Source organism: Neopelma chrysocephalum, unplaced genomic scaffold (genome assembly GCF_003984885.1).
Source record: "Neopelma chrysocephalum unplaced genomic scaffold, ASM398488v2 Primary Assembly neopelma1_82, whole genome shotgun sequence".
Lineage (NCBI taxonomy): Eukaryota > Metazoa > Chordata > Aves > Passeriformes > Pipridae > Neopelma > Neopelma chrysocephalum.
Window position 1 is genome coordinate 3666379 of NW_020897744.1, and position 20331 is coordinate 3686709.

The following is a 20331-nucleotide window of genomic DNA, read 5'->3' on the forward strand; positions in this document are numbered from 1 at the left end:
GTTTCAGAAGTAATGAATTCAGGTCTTGTTCAGGTTATTTTTATTACCATTTCTAATCTTTCACCTGATACAGCTCATTTAATCCTAACATTTGTAACCACAGAAAGAAACTAAAATATTTGACAAGGTAACAAAAAAGCCATTTTTGCAAGAAGATGAGGAAGACTGAAATATTTTCAGAGGCTCACTTAGGTAAAATATAACTGTCTTCTGTTTGCCAGTGACCTTGCATCTTGTGAACCTCAATGCCAGGTTTCTCCCTCACATCCCAAATTAGCGATGATAATTTTCTTGACCCGTTGACTCAGATTTAACCCCCAGTCAAGCAGAGATTTATTCAAAGGGTAAGGACAGAGTTAGACTGGACCCAGCACTGTAGGGCTGAACAAACTCCAATCCCTGCTCTCTGGTTCATCTCTTTCACTTCTTACAGATTAAAAAGCTGCTGTCAGGTGCCTTTGGAGTGTGCTTGTTGCTGAAGAAAATCTGATTTAGTTGTTTGTGTGCTGCTAACTTCTGCTGGGGGACACTCTTGCAGTGCCTTGTCAGCATTTTGGAGGCAACCTGGCACTCGTGGGTGCTGTGTTCCCCTGCCCAGAGCTGCCTCTGCAGAACATGGCATTTGTAAATGCTAACAAGCTCTTGCCCAGAGGTTCTTGAGAGGCTGCATTGGCCTTCATGAGTGTTTGCCAGCCATGGAGGTGACTCTGGTAGTTGTACAGGCTTGCCTGGGTCCTGTAGTTGCCTTTTCACAATCAAAGCAGTGATACTCCTCTGGTGACGTGTGAGCTGTTAGAGTCATACCTGATGGAAGAGGTGGGCTGAGTGAGGTATATTTGCCACCATGTGTTTGAAACTTTCAGCTCTCAAAGAGGAATTTGTTTTTTGAAATAGGGATTTGCACCGGTGAGGAATATTAACTCTTTTCAGATGTTTTGAGTCAAATTTGGAATTAGAAAATGACTGGGCTGAGAGCCTTTCTGTGCTACCCATCTAGCGGCACGAGAGCTGCTCCCCTAACCCTGGAAATGGGTGAAGTGGAACCAACCTGCTGCAAGAGTTTAAGAGCTCAGGCCTGGCCTGTCATAGCACAGATATGGTAATCTATTCTGTGAGATGACAACCCCTTGCAGGAGACAATACATTTGAAAACAAGCTGCAGGGACTCCTGGAGCAATAGCAGGGCTGCCTGAGGCTGGTGCCACCCCTGGGACCCACATTCAGAATTCTCCATCAGCGTGTCCCATTCCCCAGCATTGCCTGCTGTTTGTTGCACCTACTGAGCATTTAACTGAAAGCAGCATAGCTTCAGTTTTCCAAAATGCCTGTGAGATGATCTGATGAGTATGGAGAGGGAAGAATCCACCAGCTGCATTTCTCTCTGGTCAGTGGCACTTTGAAACACAAACCTCTTCCTTGCTGCTGAGCAGTGTGAGGTGCAGAACACTTTGGTTTCTTGTAGTGAGTTTGGCAAAGCGTTTTTGTAAAGGCAGAGGAAGGTGCAGCTTCTTCATTGAGGAAAATACCGACCTTGCTCATGCACTAGATCATGCTTATCCTTCCACACCCAGCTCTGTGGTAACTCATCGCCTGTGCTCCTCCTCGCAGTGCAGAACCACTGGAGCTCTCATTCATCAGAGCTGTTAATGCATCTCAGGGCACAAACAGAGCACTCAGTACTTGGAAACAGATTTCACACATTCAGCTCTCCATGAAAACAAGGCTGAGAATCGGTGTGAGCAGCAAGTCCAGCCAGCAGATGTTCACCCTCCAGAGCCTGCTTGATAAACGACACCGTATCTGCCCATGTGTGAGCTGTGTCAAAATCACTGACCAACCACCACACATCAGCCTTGGGTGGCTGGAGGGGGAAGGTGCTTTGTTGGGTTTGTTGCCTAGGTTATTTTTTAACAGTCTGTACTCGTGAGAGTCTTACTTCAGCAAAGAATCCTCCTGGGAACTCCCTGAATAAGGGACTTGGATCACAGCTTGGTGTCTGCGGCCAGTTCCTAACTCGGCTGGGAAAGCTGTTGGTTTGCTGGTTAAGGGCCCGTCTGCCACATGGTGCAGCATATTTGATAAAATGTGCATCTTGAACTCCAAGTACAGCAAGGCACACGAGAGTGTAACCCCCCCAGTAACTCTGTGTTCCGTGGCCATTGACGTAACCCAGCCTTGCTGCCTGTGCCCGGCTCCAGGCTCCTGCCTGGAGGCAGAGCATCCGCCTGGCAGCGGCTGCAAACACCCCTAGGATCCCAAGAACCCTACCTGTCACACGAAATGAAGTGAAGGAGCAGCATTCCCTGGGGGCATGTGACAGGCAGAGCAGCAGACTGTCACAGAACAAACCGTGACCTTGTGCTGGCAGAGGTAAAAAAGGCTCCGCAGTGGAGAGTTGTTCTCGCCTTGACAGTTTGGCTGTTACCAGGCTCTAAAGCAAAACCCAACTTGAAGTAAATCCTTAATTTAGTGGAGGTGCTAATGGGATTCCAAGTGGGTATGTTGTGTACTTGCTGCTGATGGAAAGCATCTGTGTTGCTTTCAGACTTGACTTTGAAAGTCAGTTCTTATGCTCAAGTCTGGGATTTAAAGCATCAGAAACCCACACTGTTGAAGAAAATAGCTTAACCTTGTTCTTGTGAGGTACCTCTTCCCCAAAATACCATATGTTGGCTCTCAGAGAGTTGCACTTCAAGAAAGGTCACCGGAAGGGTGCTCATGCTACCAGGTGAGCAAATATGTTCCAGGGGTTATTTCTAGAGGTGCTGATTCCTCTAGTCAGATCACGAACTAGACATAAATGATTTGAAACCCTGTGCCAATTTTTAGTGGGCTCACACCTTTTCATCGGTGAAGCATCACACAAAAATCTGTCACCTTTTGACTTCTATCCCTCAGAGCTTTGTAGGCTGCTTGGCTAAATTCACAAGGTACTAATATTTTTTCTCCTCTCGAAAAGGTTGCTGATAGAAAGCCATTTTTATTAAAAATGCTTCTGTTTCAACTCTGAAATGTCTGAGGCTGAAGGTCTAGCTAGAGATTTAATAGTTCATGTCCAGGTCGGCAGGTTAAAGCTGCAGAGCCATGAGGAAATTTAGTGTGGAGTGGAGGATTTATGGAATGCAAGTAGAGGTTTCTTTCGAGCGTGTCAAACCTGGAGAGACTTCTCAGCTACTGGTATCACTTCAAATGTCATTGACTGTCTCAGGACAATGTTCCTACCTGAGGAGCACTGGATTTTTTTGGCAAGTTGCAGTTAGCTGCTCAGTTTCTTGTAGACACTCCTGTGGATCTGCTTTCTGCCCGTGGTTGCTTTTGTAGCCTGTCAGATGGCATTGGATGCTCCTGATGTGGAGCAAAGCATGACCGTGGAAAGCTGTTATTGACTGGTAGGGCTTCTTAGCTTTTCCTTGGTGCAAGTTCCCCCATCCAGGTATCTGCAGGTGCCTTTTCATGGACCAGATTTTGTGGGCCACAGTGCTAACAGGGCATACCTGCCTTTTTGGGGGAAGTGTGGGGTGTTGAACGATGGAAGCTTATCTTGAAAAGCTCACCAGCCTTGTCCTAGTGCTGTAGGTTTAAGGAGACCGTAGCCTTTTCCTTTCCTCTTTGCAAAAGTTATTTGTAACAGCTGGTTTCTGCATCATTACAGATACTTGCAAGGTGACACGTGATGTCATTACTGAACCCAGTGATGCAGTTTGGGAGGAAGGCTGGCATGTGGCTTGATTTTTCTTTACTGGGAAGAAATTGCACTTCAGAGCATCTTAATTGGGTGGCTCTCCAGAGTATAGCCAAAGCAGCTTACTCAGTATGTTTCTGCAGAGTTGAGAAGCAGGTCAGCAGATACCTTTTTATAGCATCCTTATAACTGCAGGGACAGGGTTGGCATATTAATTTGGAGTGTGCCTCCCAAACCGTGACTGGAGAGAAGGCTCTGCTTTCCAGCCCCTCTTGTAAAAAACTGCTGTTGTATGGCAACAACAATTAGCTACAAAAGCTAAGTAATCTCTGTTGTTCTAAGGCAAGGCAATTAATCATTAAATCAGAGCCGGAAAAGATCTTGGGTCACGCAGTGTAGTCCCTGCTCTGTTTTGTTGTTTTTTTACAGTTCCTCTTATTGAGAGCATTGTCAAGGCTGATTTTAGATAGTCCAAGCACTGGAACTTCTCTCTTCCTCAGAGGAATTTTGTGCTGCTTAATAATTCTCACTATCAGTTTTCCCAGACATTTAGCCTAAATTTTCCTTCTTCTGGCTCATCTCCATGATTTATATCCAAGCATAGCATCTGGAATGGCTACACTGCTGTCCTTTCCCCAGCTCTCTCCTCCCAGACTTGGAGGTGTGTGTTTTTGGCTATTCACCCAGTGTGTTCAGTCACATTTTGCAGAGGTGAATCATGTTAAATCCACCCACCAATCTGCTTTTACCCCCCTGGCTTTGGTGCCTCCAGCTCAAACACCGAACGCTCCAACTCGTGAGCGTGACGCCAGCAGTGGGAGCACGTAACAGCTCCCTGTTGCAGAGGACCATTGCCAATTTTTTTTCTCAATTGCACCATCATTTACGTGGTTTTAGTGGGCCTTAAACTAATCCCTTCTTAAGCTGGCTTGCACTGTGGGAATTAAATTTAAGCTGTTACCTTTACTGATGGCTGGAAGTAGAAACACCACGGACTGTCACATCTACCTTTCTGCAGTTCTTTGCACTTCTAGGACCTTCCCAGTTGCCAAAAGAGTTTGTTTGAGAGCTTGATCTCCTTTTACCTGTCCTCTGGCTTGTGTGCACGTCTAATCAGTTGTCTTGTGTTTGATTTCTCTGGTTTATTCCCCTCCCTTGATTTCTCTGGTTTATTCCCTTCCCTTGTTTATCCACAGCTGGCTTTTACCAACATTTGGGAGTGTCTTTCTAAACTTGACACTATGTGACAACAGATTTTCTCAGCAGGACACCAGTATATTGTAATTATTGTCAATGGAGTTTGTCTTGGCATAAATCTTTGTAGCAGCCAACTTATCCCTTTGGCTCAGCATTTAGCATGGTCTGGTTTGTGTTTCAGCTGGGTGGCAAGTCAGAGAACTCCTTCTGGGGCTTTTCAAAGGAAGGAGGAGCTCAAATGTCTCCTTAAATTCCCCACACGGCCTCAATTCTGGGTCTTTCTTACAGGCTTTAGGTTCCTTTGTTGGAAGCAATGGCAGGTGTGTGCTGAGCTGTGCTCCCCTGACAGGCTATCGCTGCCCGGGCTGACGTGGGGAGAGCATGAGAGGCATGGAAATAAAGCCCAGAGCTGCCTTTTTCTGTGCTACATTATGACAGTGCACTTCTCAGACCTCCAGTTCGCTCCTGCTTTTGTGCCCTCAGCTCTCAGCCTGGGGAGAACTGAAGGCAAGGTTGCTCTCTGTTAGCAGAGATTAGTGGGTAACATGGCAAGTGTGTGTGATAAAAGCAAACCAGTGCATCTCCCTGGCTGGCAGAGTTTAATGACACTGAGAATTAAGTCTTTTTGTGAAGTGATCTTTTGTTACCTGCCCTGATTGCTCTGTGGCTTTCTTCTTCCAGGAATCAACACCGTATATGGCTTTCACTAAGGTATAGGCAGGAGGCTTGGAAGATGCTGCAAGGAAGATGTGGGCAGTGGACCCACTTGAGGCTCTCTAGAAAGTGTCTGGACTGAGACAGGGCTAATCAAAGAGGTGAAAAATAAGGAAATGAAGGTGCAAATAAAGAATACACGGGGGTTTGGAGCTGGGGAGTTACAAAAGTGAGATGGCAAAGAGGGGTGATGAAGAAGCTGATGTGCAATATGACAGACACAACAGCATCTGTGTGCAGCCAAGAGGTGGGGAGGTACCTCGGAGGTGTAAGGGGTGAGGAGAAGGAGAGGCTGGACAAGAGCAGGGAAGAGCAAGGATGCTGCTGTGAGCCCATCAGTGCAATTGGCTCTGAAGCAGCAATGGTGAAAGGCTCACAGGAGAAGATTGGGCAGCTTTTAGGGAAAATGGAGTGAGTGCAGAGGATTGGGACCGGTCCTTGTCTGAAACTACCCAGAAGCTCAGTAACATCCCTCCAGGGAGTCTCACATTTGGAGATGGCCAATGCTCAGAGAGAGCACTCCAGGGTGATGAGCCTGTGTGAAACCTTGTGATCCCTTTGGATTTCCAGCTGATGGAGACTCTTTAACCTCCCTGTTTCTTCTGTAACAGGTGGCTGTGAAAAACAACATCGATGTCTTTTACTTCAGCTGCCTAATTCCTCTCAACGTGCTCTTTGTAGAGGATGGCAAAATGGGTGAGTGCTTTTAGGTCTGTGGTCAGGCTCCTCCAAGACAGACTGTGCTGGCAGTGCCCAGCTGGGTGCAGTTGTCTCATGACTGAGATCTGTATGTGCTTGGCAATGACCTTCGTGCCAGTGCATCTCTCAGCCTGAATTGATCTGCTTTGGTAGCCTGCCCTTGTTGTCCTCCAATTCCAAGAACTGCCAGAACCTACATCTTCTGCTCTGATTCTCTCTGCCAGGCAAGGGGTGGATCTGTTTTCTTTGAAGTGGATTTTTTCGGTATTGGTTTGGGTTTGGGTTGTTGTGGTTTTGGGTTTTGTTGTTTTGGGTGGTTTTTTGAGGGTTTGATTCACTCAAGTGGGTCTAGAATTTGCCCCCATACCACTTTCACTGTAATTTTTGTATTCCTTTATTGAATCGTTGTTTGAATTGGCTGGGAATTTGCTTGAAAAGCAGCTTTCACTAACATAATCCTAAATGTGTGGATCTTGCTCCTTCTTGTCAAATCTTGCCTGTTCTTGGCTTGTAAAGAGCTCATATGTTAAAGACTGTCTCTGTTTTTTTGGGGGGCCAAAATCCATCAAAGCTTTGGTGCTTTTACAGTGAGACTGAGGTTGTCATAGGAGCAAATCCTGGGTCTGTCCACAGCAGGGCAGAAAGTGACCACAAGCTCTTTTGTGTGTCTGCCTTGAAACATTCTGTGGTGCATTAATTAATGCCGTGGCCCTTTGAGGATCCCACAGTGCTGATCATCTTTCTCGTTTCCAGAGCGCCAGGTCTTCCTTGCAACATGGAAGGATATTCCAAACGAAAATGAGCTTCAGTTCCAGATTAAAGACTGTCACCTGAATGCTGGTGAGTAGCTTAATTCTCCTGTGCTGAGAGCACTTTTGATGTATGGCCACTAAACATCACCTCATTAATATCACCTCGTTAAAATAACCTTATGGTTAATGAATAGATGACTTTTGAACAGAACAGCCTTGGCTTATGAACAGAGCAGCCTGGGATCCCAGGGCTTGTTTCAGTGAAAAATTTCAGCTGGGTCTCCATAAAAGCACATCTAAAATCCCAGGTCTTTGATTTTACCGATCTGTTTCTTCCTTTCATTCTGGGCCTTGTATTCTTGTTTTCTCTTTTATACTTTGCTTCCCTGCAAAGCTGCTCTTTAAATAGAGCTGCATACGGTGCTGGGGCTGTTCAGCAACCCTGTCCTGCTACTGTGAGTTTTGGACAAGGTGTTCCAGCCATGACTTTAACCGACTGCATCATCCTGGGCCACTCACTTCACCTTTTGGCAGCTCCTTTCTTCTTTCTGTTGTGAAAGAGTAACCCTACGTACACTATGAGGTGGTGTGATGTCTGTGGAGGGCAGGCCATGCGAGAAGAGCTTTGGTCTGCTGTTGTTAGCTGAGATATTGATGCATTTTGATGAAATTGGGTCCTGTTCAGTCTTTTTAGCCATCTAGTTGCCTCTGTGAGCATCCTACTTGTACGTATGACCTTACTACTGCTGAAGGATGACGGAGTGTAAAAGAGTGGAATGGGGCCAGTGTAGCAGCTTTGCTCCTGTTCAAAAGGTTCTGGACGGGAGCCAAGTGATTCTACCAAAAGCTGCTGTGTTTCACAAATGAAAGAAGTGTCCCTATTGATTACCAACCCTGTAACCTTTTTGTTCTCTCATGCCTGCTATTACACAATGAACACCCTCATGCTTCAATTGCAGACAGAAACCATGGGTCTCTTTGTACTCATGATTATTACTATTTTGGAATATAAAAGATGGAGCACGGAAGAGGAGGAAAAAAATAGCAGCTGTTGGACCTTATGACTTGATTTCACTGTGGGGTTTCAAATGAGAACAACCTCGGTGCCTCCCCCAGCCCTCCCTCTGCTCCCGGCCGAGCTTGGCATCATCTCTCCCCCTGCACTGCAGAGCTGCTGCTGGTGGTGCCTTCTGCCCTGGCCATGTCCTGACTGCATCCAGGGCTCTTCATCTCCAATCAGAAATGCTAGAAGCTTCCCATGTCTGGTGTCAGAGTGCTGGCTAGCAGAGGATATGGGTTGGGAGGGAAAGAGGAGGGTACATGACTGGGAAGATGAGCCCTGGCGATCCTGCAGCCTGGGCTGGCCCTTCCTCCCTCCGGAAGAAAATGTTATAAAATGTGGAGTGACAGAACGCTCCCCATTCCGGGAGGGTTTGCCAGTCCAGGCCTGCCTGAACTGGGGATACTCAGAGCAGAACATGTTCCCAGCTTGCAGGGAGAGGACAGGAACGCCGGGTGGTTTCTCTGCAGTGGGATCTGCAGCCACTGCCAGGCTTGGGCGGGAAGAGCCTTGGCCGCAGTGCCTCTCCCGAGAGCGATCCGTCACTCGGGATGCTCGGGGTGTGCGGGATCTGCCAGCCTCTCTGGCTTGTGTACGGCAGAAAGTGGGTCATGTCTCATAAACAGATTTCAAACCCTTCCATCCGCTGAAGGTTCTGTTTCTGGATTTCCACTGCCGACAGCTCCTCCCTCTTGCAACTCCACCGACCGTTCCCTTCCTTGACCACCTGGGCTTCGGCACGGAGCAGGCTGGTAGCTTGCACGAGGGATAACTAGGGAAATCTTGTGTGCTTGTCCTAGTCCCTTGGATTTTATCTACCCTGACTCAGTCTGCTCACCTTGATGTCATCTGAGCAATACTCTCCTCTAGTTTAGACCATCCCAAGAGCATCAAGCTTTCCCCGTACAAGGATCAGCCAGAGCCCAAAACCCGTGGAGCGCTGGGCTTCCAGCATCCGCAGGGATGGAGGCTTCTCACAGCATGGCAAGCTGCTGCACCCCGTGGCAAAGGCAGAGTAAACTGGATGAGCTCTGGCAACAGTTGAATCCATCTTGCTACTAGTTTACTCTAGAGCAAGGGTGTGTCTGGCCACCTGCCATAGTCGGGTGATAATGTTTCAAGATTCACAATCTTGATCTTTTAAATCCAGTGAAAATAGTAGAAAAGATGCCTTCTTTCTTCCAAGAAGAACAACTCCGGGTATAAAACCTTTAGGAACTTGATCCCTGTGGAGGAAAAACTGGTTCACGTTCCAAAGACTCTCCTAGGAGAGGTGTCTGACCAGAGTTAAGCTCTCGATTTGGGCTCTTGGTTGTTCTGTTGCTCACTCATGACACACCACCACGTGCAGCTCGTGTCACCGCACAGATTAGGGTTCACGATGGTCATGTGGCAGAGCTGCACAAAACTCACTCCAGATTTCAGCAGCTCCTCTCCAAACGTGAGGAGACGCTGGGTTTGTGCAGTCCTTCAGCACAGCGAGAAGCTTGTGAGCACCGCTGGCTCCACAGAGGCGTGAGTCGTTATCCCTCCTCGCATCTGCTCAGATCACTGATTCATGCCCAGGATCACTGATTCATGTCCAGGATCACTAATTCACGCCCAGGATCAGTAATTCATGCCCAGGATCACTAATTCATGCCTAGCGTGGGCCCACCCACTCAGTGGCGAGTGCTCAGGGACGCACCGTGCCATTCATGCTTCGGTCTCACCGATTCCAGCCTGGTGACGTGAATTCAGCTGTGAGCTAAAAATACCTCTGCTCCCAGCTGATGTGCCCGAAGGCAGCTCCACCAGCTACTTGGAGCTGTGGCTGCAGCAGGATTTGGATGGAGCAGAGGGTGCCAAGCTGGGCTGCTGGGCAGAGGCTGATCAGGAATGTGGTCCCTGCACCCTCAGTACGTGTCTTTCCTTCTCCCAGCTGCAAACAGCCTTCAGTTCCCTGAGTGTTCCCATCTGTGCTGCTTCTGCACCGTGTGAGAAGTGGAGCTTAAGTTCTGTGTGGACACACAGGAGCTAAGCAGGGGATGCTGCTATTCTTCAATGAAGAAACTGAAATTTTAATTTCTTTCTCTCTAAACCAAAGTGAGATAGGCTTGGAACAGGGATTTGTGAGGGGCTGGGATTTTATCTGTCAGAAAAGCAGCTTGTGCGTTTCTTGTACATCCAGGGCTGTCTGTCACCGTGCAACAGTCACCTTACAGCACCTCCTGTGCAAACTGCAGACTTTTCCTCAGGTTATTGCTTTTCTTCCTTCAAACAAAAAGGAGATAAACACAGTCAGTCAGTGGAGGTGCTTCTGTGGGAGTCTGTGCTCCCAGACCTCTGTAGGTAAAAGATCCGTCCTGTGCCCACAAGGCAATCCAAGTAGGATTGATTTAAGCTTTGATGGCTTGCAACAGGGATGGCACAAAAAAAAAAGCTCCTTTTCCTGGCAGCTCACCCCAAAACAATGCACAGGAGAACCAGAAAATCTTGGCTGCTGCAGGAAGCCCACAGCACAGCAAACTGAAGCCAAGGGTAAGGTCCAGGCTGTGGGATGAGAAAAAGGTATCCTTAAGTGGGCAGAGCTGGCCACTCTAATCCATGTCTCCAGCATCTTAATTTCCAAAAAAAAAAAAGCAAATCCTGGACCTTTGAAGGTATTCCCACTGTTCCCAGTGACTCAGTGAGAGATGAGTGCTTAATTCTGGATTTGGGGGTTGGATTCCCAGAGGTGGGAGCTGGCGCTGGCCTGAGGCTGTTCCCGAGGGCTGTATGGCCACGGAGGAGCCAGTCTGGAGCTGTATCATGGGACCAAAGTGTTCTTAGGATGCAGGGCACATCTGAAATTCATTAGAGCTGTTTCATGCATCTGCCTCTGAGGAAGAGGTTGGGATAGTTCCGTGGAGAAAACTTTATTCAGAAATAATGAAAACACAAGGTCGTGGTTACAGCCCAGCATTCTCATCTCTTATGAATCCAGCACTAAATTAATTGATTTGGGGGGAGGTTTAATGAACATTAAAGAATCTAGCGCATGAAAATAGATTCCTAGTCTGTTATAGCTCTAATACTCTGGGTGTTTTTGGTGCAACTTAGACCATCTGAGGTTTCCCCTGTAACTGAGTGCACACTAAAGCTCAGTTTGACTTGTTTACACTGTTTTTTCAATGTGCTAAGTTTGACTGAATTTTAAAGGATCACTACATTAGGATATGCAAATTAGATTAGCTAAATGTTTTTCTTTTTTTTTTTTTTTTAAATTCTGCTTACCCAAACCCACAGAGTAAAAGAGGACAAGCTGACTTGCACATGAAGACTGAGTGCCATTAAATGGGAGGCAATTAGTTGCTGTGCTGTTCAGCAGTTCCAGGAATTTTGGTTTTACTTGCTTATTACTTGTCCACAATTTGGTGTGAAACAGCAGCTTTTGTGTTTGGAGTTGAATGTGGCTTTATTGGTATGCAGTGGTCACTTTGTTTTTCTCCCTCGAGTAATTTGCTAATGCCAGAACAAAGAGAAATTGGATTTTTTTTGATGAAACAACCTGGGGGACAATCATACACAAGCTTCCCTGGTATGTTGTTTTTTCTGTATGTGCAAATCTTGTACCTGATAGTTTAATAAATTACAGCACTAGTGCATATTACATGTCTTGAAAACTAATGTACTGTCATCATATTGCCCCAAGTGCCTCCCCACTGCATCAGAGTCTGCATTTTGTATTTGAATGCATTTCTTGGCTGGATGCTCAGAACCATTCAGGTGGTGCTGGAAATGGCATGGGGATGTTCTCAGCTACCACAGCATAAAATATAGTCATTAAATTTTCCTTTCTGATATCCAGGGCTTCTTGCAGAATGCCACCAAGTTCAGAAAAGGTGTATTGTTGATGTTGGCTGTGAATTATGCATGTCCTTCGTGAAAACCCTGTGGTTGCCAGTTGGTCATCTTGGCTGTTTGAGTTCACAAGTGAAGTTCTTAAGCTGATGGGTAGAATATTTAAGTGTGTCCTTTGCTTTACCCATAAGGAAAGTGCAGTTAAAAAGCACTGGATCACTTCAGTGCAAGGGAGGAGAGGTTGTTCAGCTGTTCTCCCCTGCGTGCCTGTGTTTCCATGTGCATTATTTAATTGCTGATCTGAGGTAAAAAATTCTGTTTAGAAAGGAAAAGAAACAAACCCAAAACCCCAACCCTGAAAGATGAGCTGATGTTAGAAGTTTCCCTGGCGATGGGCAAATCTCCCTGTGTCCTTACATTTCACTCCAAGAAGGTTGTGAGAACAATCCCTGAGCCAAAAGAAAAAGCCCTGCGGGAAGTTGCTGCGCAAGGTCAGGTGTGGACTGTGCCTCTGCCAAAGGACTCATGTGCTCTGGTTTGCAGAGTCACCAGCCCCCAGAGTCACTCAGCCCTCCTCCTCCTGCCTCACTGGGGCTCTGGTGGGTGCTGTGCTCTGGCTGTGCAGAGCCGGGCTCAGCTCTCTGCTCCCAGCAATAACTGCCTGGGTTTATTAGGTTTTTTTTAAAGGCTGTGCTGTCACATGGCATTAGCGGTCCTGCCTTCAGCCAGGCACAGCCTGGCACTGTTGCTTAGCAACTCTGATGATCTCCAAAATCCAAATTCCTGATACTCCAGAGCGCAGGAGGGACGGGAGATGCTACCTGTGGGGAGAGGGGGTCAGCTCTGGCCAGTCCCCAAATCGGTGCTGAGAAAGGGGGCAGGAGGAGTTGGACAAGCCAAGCATCAGCTCCAGCCTGCTCACATTGGTGGGGGTACCTGGCTGAGGCAGGTCATGTTTTGGTTGGGCTTTTTGCTCTCTTCAGAGGGTGACTGAGGTCAGACAGGGAAGCAGAAAACAGGCTTTCCTAGGAATTGCCCTGCCTCACTTTCCCTCCTTGCATGTTCCTCCTTGGAAACCTGCCCCTCAGCAGAGGCTGTGGATGTTTAAATTGCAAGAGGAGCCATCACACAAGGGCTTTGGCATAAGAGCTGCTGCTCTGCAGCCCCATCTCACCCACTGTGCTCCCAAAGCACAGCTCCCCTCCTCTGCCATCACACTGTGGGATGGGGTAGCAGCCTCACAGCTGCCCAAATTACAGCTGCTCACTTGCAGCTGTGCTTCCAATCCCGCACCCCTGGTCCCCAGGGAATGCCTTTACTCCAACAGCATCCCCCAGTGGAGGGGAGACTGCTGTGAACGATGTAATGATGGCAGGAGAAACTTCCTTGCCAGTAGTTCCACCTTCAGGATACATGTCCAGGGGGGTGAGGTTTAACCACAGCCTGTTAAAACTGGGCAAACAAAATCCCGTTTAATTTCAACGTCCCTCTCCAACAAGGATATGCCCTCTGAGCAGGTGCCTGTGCTGGACACTGAACCTTCACAAAGCCCTGGAGGCTGCTGTTGCTGTGGGGGAATGAGGAGATGGGAATTTAAGCTTCCTCCTCCCTGGGTGATGTCTCTCCCAGCCACACTTTCTGCGAGGGGACTGCTCTGCATTGCCTGTTTCCCTAGTCTGGATGAGTTTGTTGTGTAGAGGAGGAGTATGGGTGGGAGGAGGAGACAGGGAATGAGGGGTTTTAAGCAAAAGATCTCATTAGTTACTTATATCTGCCAGTTTCCATAGTAACTGGGGAAGAGAGGAAACCTAAATCTGAGTGTGTCTGGGTAGCTGGATGCCTGAGCCATCCTCGACCCGTGTGTAGCTGCTCTGAAGCCTGGGGAGCAACGGGGCTCAAGCGAAGGGTCCAGGCTGCCCATGGAGCCACTCCACAACTCTGGTTATCAGCCCTGCCCTGGGGAGAGACAGCGGATCCAAGTCTCTGCATCAGGGTATGGATTTGTGGGGCCCTTTCTTTCCTCCTTCCACCATTCCCTGGTGCATGAACAGGCTCTACTGTCCTCTCTCTAATCCCCCCATGTGCCAGCACAGACTTGTGTCCATTCTCAAATCTGGCACAGGTGTATCTTGGTGTTTGTAGGGGCAGGGGTGGATGAGAGCTGCAGGGTTACTTTGCTGCTGTCCTGCTCCCTGTGCTCCTTGAGATGGAAACTTCATTTCCAGTCTCTGGGCGTTCAGTGCAAGCTGCTTTAAGGCTGTTTCTCTCCCTTGTTTTTTGTCAAAAGTGCCCAACCTGCTGGTAATGGCCCAGCAGGGAGTTAAATTTCTCCTGGCAGGGAGTTAAATTTCTCCTATTGGGCACCAGGAATGGGAATTTGCCAATAATGCTTATCAGATGTGGTGTCTTCCTCCCTGAGCCTTCCACCCGAAGTGTGGATGTGCCCCTTTCCTGGCATTCAAAGTCTGAGCTTTGCTCTTCTCTGTGCTGAGAAGCCCCTTGACATCCAGAGATTGCTGGTGTCAGCCTTTGTGTTCTGTGTATTTGCCTCTGTTCTGGTTTCCTCAAAAGGTCCCATAGAAATAATGTGTGTCATGATGACATCCATACAGGTGAAATCACACATCAGCTGAGGTCAGGCTGTGTGATAAAACTGTGTCACAGCCCTGTGACGTCTAGAGACATGTCTGTGGGTTTCTACCTTTCAAGTAATTGCTTGAAAATAAAGGAAAGTATTTTTACTGCCTTGTATGACATTGATTGGGCCAGAAGTGTCTGCACGTGAGGGAAGCAGGAGGGAGCTGTCAGGGTTGGGGCAGGACTTCAGGGAGTGATCTTTGTGCTTTTCCAACTTCTTGTTCTGACTTTTGGCTGCCTCCAGGTTAGCCTGCCTGCAGCTGATTGGAGGTTATGGATAAAACAGAGTGCTCATACCCTCTGAGCTGCCTTGAGAGTCTTACCTTGATAAAGGCAGTAAGTCCTGAATGACCCAGGGCAGTAAGTCCTGAATGACCCAGAGCAGTAAGTGAAAGCCCTGTAAAATGGGCAAATACTTAGCAAGGGATCACAGCCTAAAAGAAAGGACGTGGGTCCATGAAGCACATTGGAATTTTTATCCCTTGTGTCATGTTTGCTCCTGTCCCCAGGGAAGAAGTCAGCATTTCCCTGTGCGCTTGCATCCTGGGAATGTTCCTCTGGGCTCTCCTGTCACCGCAGATGATGAATCTGAATTAACAGATGTGTTTTTTTTCTTCCTTCTCTCTGAAGACACTGTCTCCAGCAAACTGCAGAACAACAATGTCTACACCATTGCCAAGAGGAACGTGGAGGGCCAGGACATGCTCTACCAGTCTCTGAAGCTCACCAATGGCATCTGGATCTTGGCTGAGCTTCGCATCCAGCCGGGGAACCCGAACTACACGGTGAGGTGTCGGACCGTGGAGGGCTCGTGGTGCAGGCTGGGATGCTGCTAACTCACCTCACATGCAGAGCAACTTCTCCTCGCTCTGCCTAACGTGCTCGCTTTGGGGGAGATCCTGTTAATTTGACTGGGGGTTAGGAGTGCCCACTGAACTGGGAAAAAAGTGAGGAACATCAGAATACGCTGCTGTGTTACCAGTGAGCTGGGACAGTGCCCACTCAGCAACGAGCAGTTACTTGCCAAGGTTACCCAGAGGTAAAGCCAAGAGACATTAGCGAGAAAGCATAGCCAGGATGCCCTTCCCCCTCTCACTGAGGGGTGATTTATGCCCTGCAGCGGGACCGGCTGTCTGGATGTCAGAGGCCTTGTACTGGCATCAGCCTGGGGCTGGTGGGAAGGATGTTCCCTGTCCTGCCTCGTGCACCCCTGTAACTGTTCTCTTTGACTTTGCTCCCTTTCTGAGGGCCTGTGTGTCTGAGCGTCCTGGTATTAGAGGATTTATCTCCCGTTGGAAGCTGTGCCAGGAGCTTCAAGAAAAATCTCTGGTCACCCACGGGGTGAAAGCAAGAGTTGGAAGGTGATTTAAAGTGTTTGCACAAGGATTGATGCCACAAGCCTGGTCTCAGCCTGATCTTTGCTTTAGAGAGGGGTGACAGCCAAGTTTGTGTCCGTCAGGGCTGAGCAGCAGATCGTTAGAAGCCCTTGGGTTTAGTGCTGGGATTTACAGCATGAGGACGAGCAGGTCCCTTGTCTCAGTTTGGGGCCATGTCCCCTTCCTCCATACCTGCTGGAGAACCTGCATTTGTTAAGGAATTTGGGAACCCCTCAGTGGGAGTTTGCATTTGTGTATCTCTGAAAAGGCAGTTTGGGGTTGGTGATGAAGAAAGCAGTACCAGGGGAAGTATTCTCTGTGACTGTCATCATCCACATCCGTGGGCTGTCCAACCCATGCTGTAGGTCAGACATTTCCAGCTGCTTTGTGGACACTGGACGCTCCTGCCTCCCTTTGCACCGTCACTAACCTCTCCTCTCCTCTCCACAGCTCTCCCTGAAATGCCGAGCTCCCGAAGTGTCCCAGTACATCTACCAGGCCTACGATGCCATCTTGAAAAACTAACAGGAGATCAGCCTGTGCCTCACCCTGCGGAAGGAGGGGGGGAAAAAGGGGTCCTCAAATCCTCCTTCACCGCTAGCGCGGGGGGAAAAGCACTCCTAACTGGAAGCAGCTGTATTCATGTGTAGGATTTCAGTCAAAGGCACTGATTAAACAAGGTAGCAATTAGTATCCACGTGCTAACGATGATAGGGAACAAACCCCTTTGGTATTTTTAGCGTCCATGGAGTTTGTAACCACTGCTTCGACTACTCCCATGTCCCCCTCGCCCCCCACTCATCCGTTCTCGTGGGCTTCTCCATTTTGTGCCAATGTTCAGTGTTTTCTAAATGGCTTTAGGTGTAGTTTCGATTTTGTAAAATACCGCTCATTGGGGAAAAAAAAAAAAAAAAAAAAAAAAAAAAAAACAAGCAACAACCACACGTCCGCTCATTAAAACAAGGCAAAAGTGTCGAAAACATAACACTGCACTTTATTTTATATTTTTATACATTTTTTTGAGTTTTTCTATTGTAATTGGCTCAAAGGAAAGGTGAATCCAAGGAAGCATTGGGAGCCCTGCAGGGCTGTCGGGCTCTAGCAGGGTGAGCACGGCCTAGGGGAACCAGGAACAGAGCCATCAGTTCAGTCCCAGGAGGCGGATGGAGCCCTAAAGAGGGGTTTTTATTACACTTGTGCTGGCAGACTCGGCACTGCTTTGATGGTGTGTTTTCACTCCAGCCATCTCCCTGGCTCATTAGCTGCTGATTTGAGGAGTGAGGCTGCTTTTGTGTGGGGAGGAGCTGCAGGCCTAGATCAGAGACAGGACAGAGGTGGATGAAATGAAGGAAACGAGCCCGTTCTTAGATCAAAAGGCTCGTGCCAGAGCTCCTGGTGTAGTCTCTGCATCCTCACCCATCTGCAGCCCCTCTTTTCCTGTTCTTTCCGTGCCTGCTATGGCTGAACTGCCTTCTCGGCCATCCCCCGAGCTGTGCCCCCTTCACGCTGTGCTGGCCCCGGCAGTCCCCGAGGCTCCTGGTACATCCAGATGTGGCAGTGCCACTTCCCTGACGGGGCTGCGGGTGTCAGCTGTGCCCCAATGGAGAGGGGCCACTGCTGGCAGTGTCCCAGGATGCCAGGGGAGTGGAGAGGCTCTCCCTGCTCCCGTGCTGTCCCCCAGAACCCAGGCTGTGGCGTGATGGGAGATGGTTTGGGCTTGGCGGTGTTTGCTCCTTGCCGGCCTGGGGGCCTTCAGTTTCCAGCTGGGCTGACCTGAGCAGATCATGGAGGATCTCTCCCCTTTGCAGCTCAGTTCTTTGTGCCCAGAGGCACATGGTGACAAGGGCCAGCAGAGTTCCTGCTCTCACCCCCTATCTGGAGCAGCTCCATGCCCTGGCCCCTCTTTTCTGACCTGTCCCTCGGGCCAGGACTGCTTCCCTTCCCGTCCATGGCTGTGGATTCTCCCCATTGCAACCACTAAGTGCTGCAACAGCAGCAGTGAAAGCAAAGCCTCTTGCATGTCCCTGCTCCATCCATAGCTTGTCCTTCTTAATCCGAGTCCTTATCCAGCCCTCCCCAGCATGCTTGGACACCATTTCCTCCCTTGCTAAGAAAGCTCTTGCGTGTAGCAACCCCCATGTCGTCCTTTTAGATGCCACTTTCAAAGTCAATAAATGTTTTACGGTGGGAGATCGTTCATCAGGGCTTTGGCACTGTGTGCAGCCAAGAAACCAGTGCTGGGAAAAGGTCACAGTGCTCTGGGAGAGACTCCAGCAGGGCCCAGGAGCTGCAGGACCTGAGTAAAGTGGTGTCCCTGTGTAGGAATCCCTGTGCTCTGGCTGGGGAAAAAGTGGGGCAGAGCTGGAGCCATCCAGCCCTTGAGCATGTGCTGGGAGGTGATTTGCTCCGAGCCCTGCGGGTGCACTGCAAAAATCATTAACAGAGCAATTAAGGAAACACCGGTGGCCCTGAGCTCAATGCTGTGTCAGGGCAAGGAGGAGAGTGTAGCTTCGACCTGGGGAGGGGATGCTGAGCACCCCCTTCTCTTGCCAGATTTCTTCCCAGCTTCCCAAGTGTGCAGGTGTCTGTGCCACAGGGCAGAGCCTGGGCTCCTGGGTGACATCCCGCCCTCCTCTCCTGCCGCTCCGCTCGCTCCAGTGTTGGCCGCGTCGTCGTGTTGCTCTCCAGGCTTTACCTGCCATCTGTGTCAATAAACTCATTTCCACGATGCTGTGGCTGCGTGTGGCTCTGTGGGGCTGGGGAGAGGGGCTGCTCCCCCTGATGTCGGCTCTGCCCATGGGAGCAGCAGGGCTGCAGGCGGGGTTTGGTGGGAAGGAGACTGCTCACCAGTAGCCTTTTGGCTTTTTTTTCCACCCCAAATTAGGGGCTTGAAGGGTGAGGAGGCAGCAAGTATCCTCAGTCTCTGACTGCTGCTCTCTCCTCATCTCAAAAGGCAGTGAGGACAGGCTCAGATGAGGAGCAGAAGATGGATGTACCCATTTAGCCCTTTTGGGGCCCCAGGTGAGCTGTGTGCAGTGTGACCTGTTTTCCCTGTAGTGAAACGATAAAACCCTGGGCCAGTGATGCATTTTGGACCACTTTGCACTGGTGCTGTTGTTTTCCACAGGGCTTTGCCATTGCTGGTCTTGTCTCAAGCAGGATGGGTTGGGCTGCAAAATCTGTGTACAGGACCAGAGCTGAACTTGGGTAACCCCAAACTCAGTACTTGAAGTGGCCAGAAATACAATAGAACAAGCAGCAGCCCTGGCCAGCTTTGGCTTAGCAGCACTTGGAGATTTGGGCACTTCCACCCTCTGTGAAGGGCAGGTACTGTATCAACCCATGTTGCTCTGCAGTGGGATGGTTTTGTGTTAGAAGCAGGTGTATGTGCCGAGTAACAGCAGTGACAGGCTGGTTTGGGGTCACTGATCTTGCTGTTCAGTTCCTTCGTGCATCCCTGGTGTGCCTGGGATGGGATCATCATTCCCCACTGTGGGTCACCTCCTGCCATGGTGCTGGCGATGAGCCTGGAGCAGCATTTGGCCCAACAGGAACAAAAGCTGCTGTGAGATGCTCAGGGCTCTGCCCTGCCAGCTGCTGTCCCCTCACATCCTGGGGCAAAGGTTTCTTTCTCCCTCCCTGTTCTGCCAGGGCCTCCTCGTGAAGAAATGGGTCTTTCCTGCTGCTCTGGATTTCCAGCCACACTCGTGCCCTGTAAATAGGGATACACCAGCCTCGGGCTGTGCTGAGCTTGTGAACTGGGATTGCTTCATTAGCATTGTCAGCCCCCAGTGCTGGGAGCTCAGAGGACACGGGTGGTGCTCCCTGGGCTGGGAATTGCCACGGGGGTGGATGGTCCCTGCAGCCTTCCCTGTTCCTCAGGCCCACACCATGGGACAGGGACCTCCCAGGTTGCTCCCTGCTCCTCTGGCTGGAACTGGGGCCAGCCCCACTGTGCTGGGTGGGCTTCCCAAAATCCCTGCTGCTCTCGCTGGTCCTGTGCACATCCTGCCTCAGTGCATGTGCTAAGGGCCAGCACCGGGTGACAACAGGTCCCTGGGCCCATGATGAGGTGTGGGAAGAGGCAGGGACTCAGGTGAGGATTTTGGAGACTGTGGCTGAGGCTGGGGCTGACTGCAGCCCCCCGAGGCATCAGTTCTGCCTGTCCCCTGCTGCCACCTGCATGCCAGGACACGAGAGCTCTTGGATGGATGATTTTAGGTTTGCATCAGACTCCTGTCGCTGAGGCTGGGATAAACCTCCCAATCAGTGGGGATGTGCCAGGATCCAGCCCCACTCCCCTCCCCCTCCCTCGTATATTAAGTTTCACACATAAAACTGCAACCGAAGAGCATCTTAGAGGGAACTGCTAAAAATAGCCCCGAGGCTGGA

General features: G+C 49.5%; 1 protein-coding gene across 4 annotated transcripts in view; it reads left to right on the top strand.

The window, feature by feature from the left end:
• Nucleotides 1–18668, top strand: part of AP2B1 (adaptor related protein complex 2 subunit beta 1) — a 78590-nt gene extending 59922 nt beyond the window's left edge. For 3 of the 4 annotated variants that reach the window (XM_027690810.1, XM_027690806.1, XM_027690809.1), the window contains 4 exons: nucleotides 6205–6289; nucleotides 7046–7132; nucleotides 15194–15348; nucleotides 16390–16636. In XM_027690810.1, the coding sequence (XP_027546611.1) occupies nucleotides 6205–6289; nucleotides 7046–7132; nucleotides 15194–15348; nucleotides 16390–16464 (402 nt within the window). In that variant the 3' untranslated portion in view covers nucleotides 16465–16636. Of the gene's footprint in view, nucleotides 1–6204; nucleotides 6290–7045; nucleotides 7133–15193; nucleotides 15349–16389 lie in introns of all 4 variants that reach the window. The other variant, XM_027690807.1, reaches the window with a different exon arrangement.
• Nucleotides 18669–20331: the final 1663 nt, after the last annotated feature.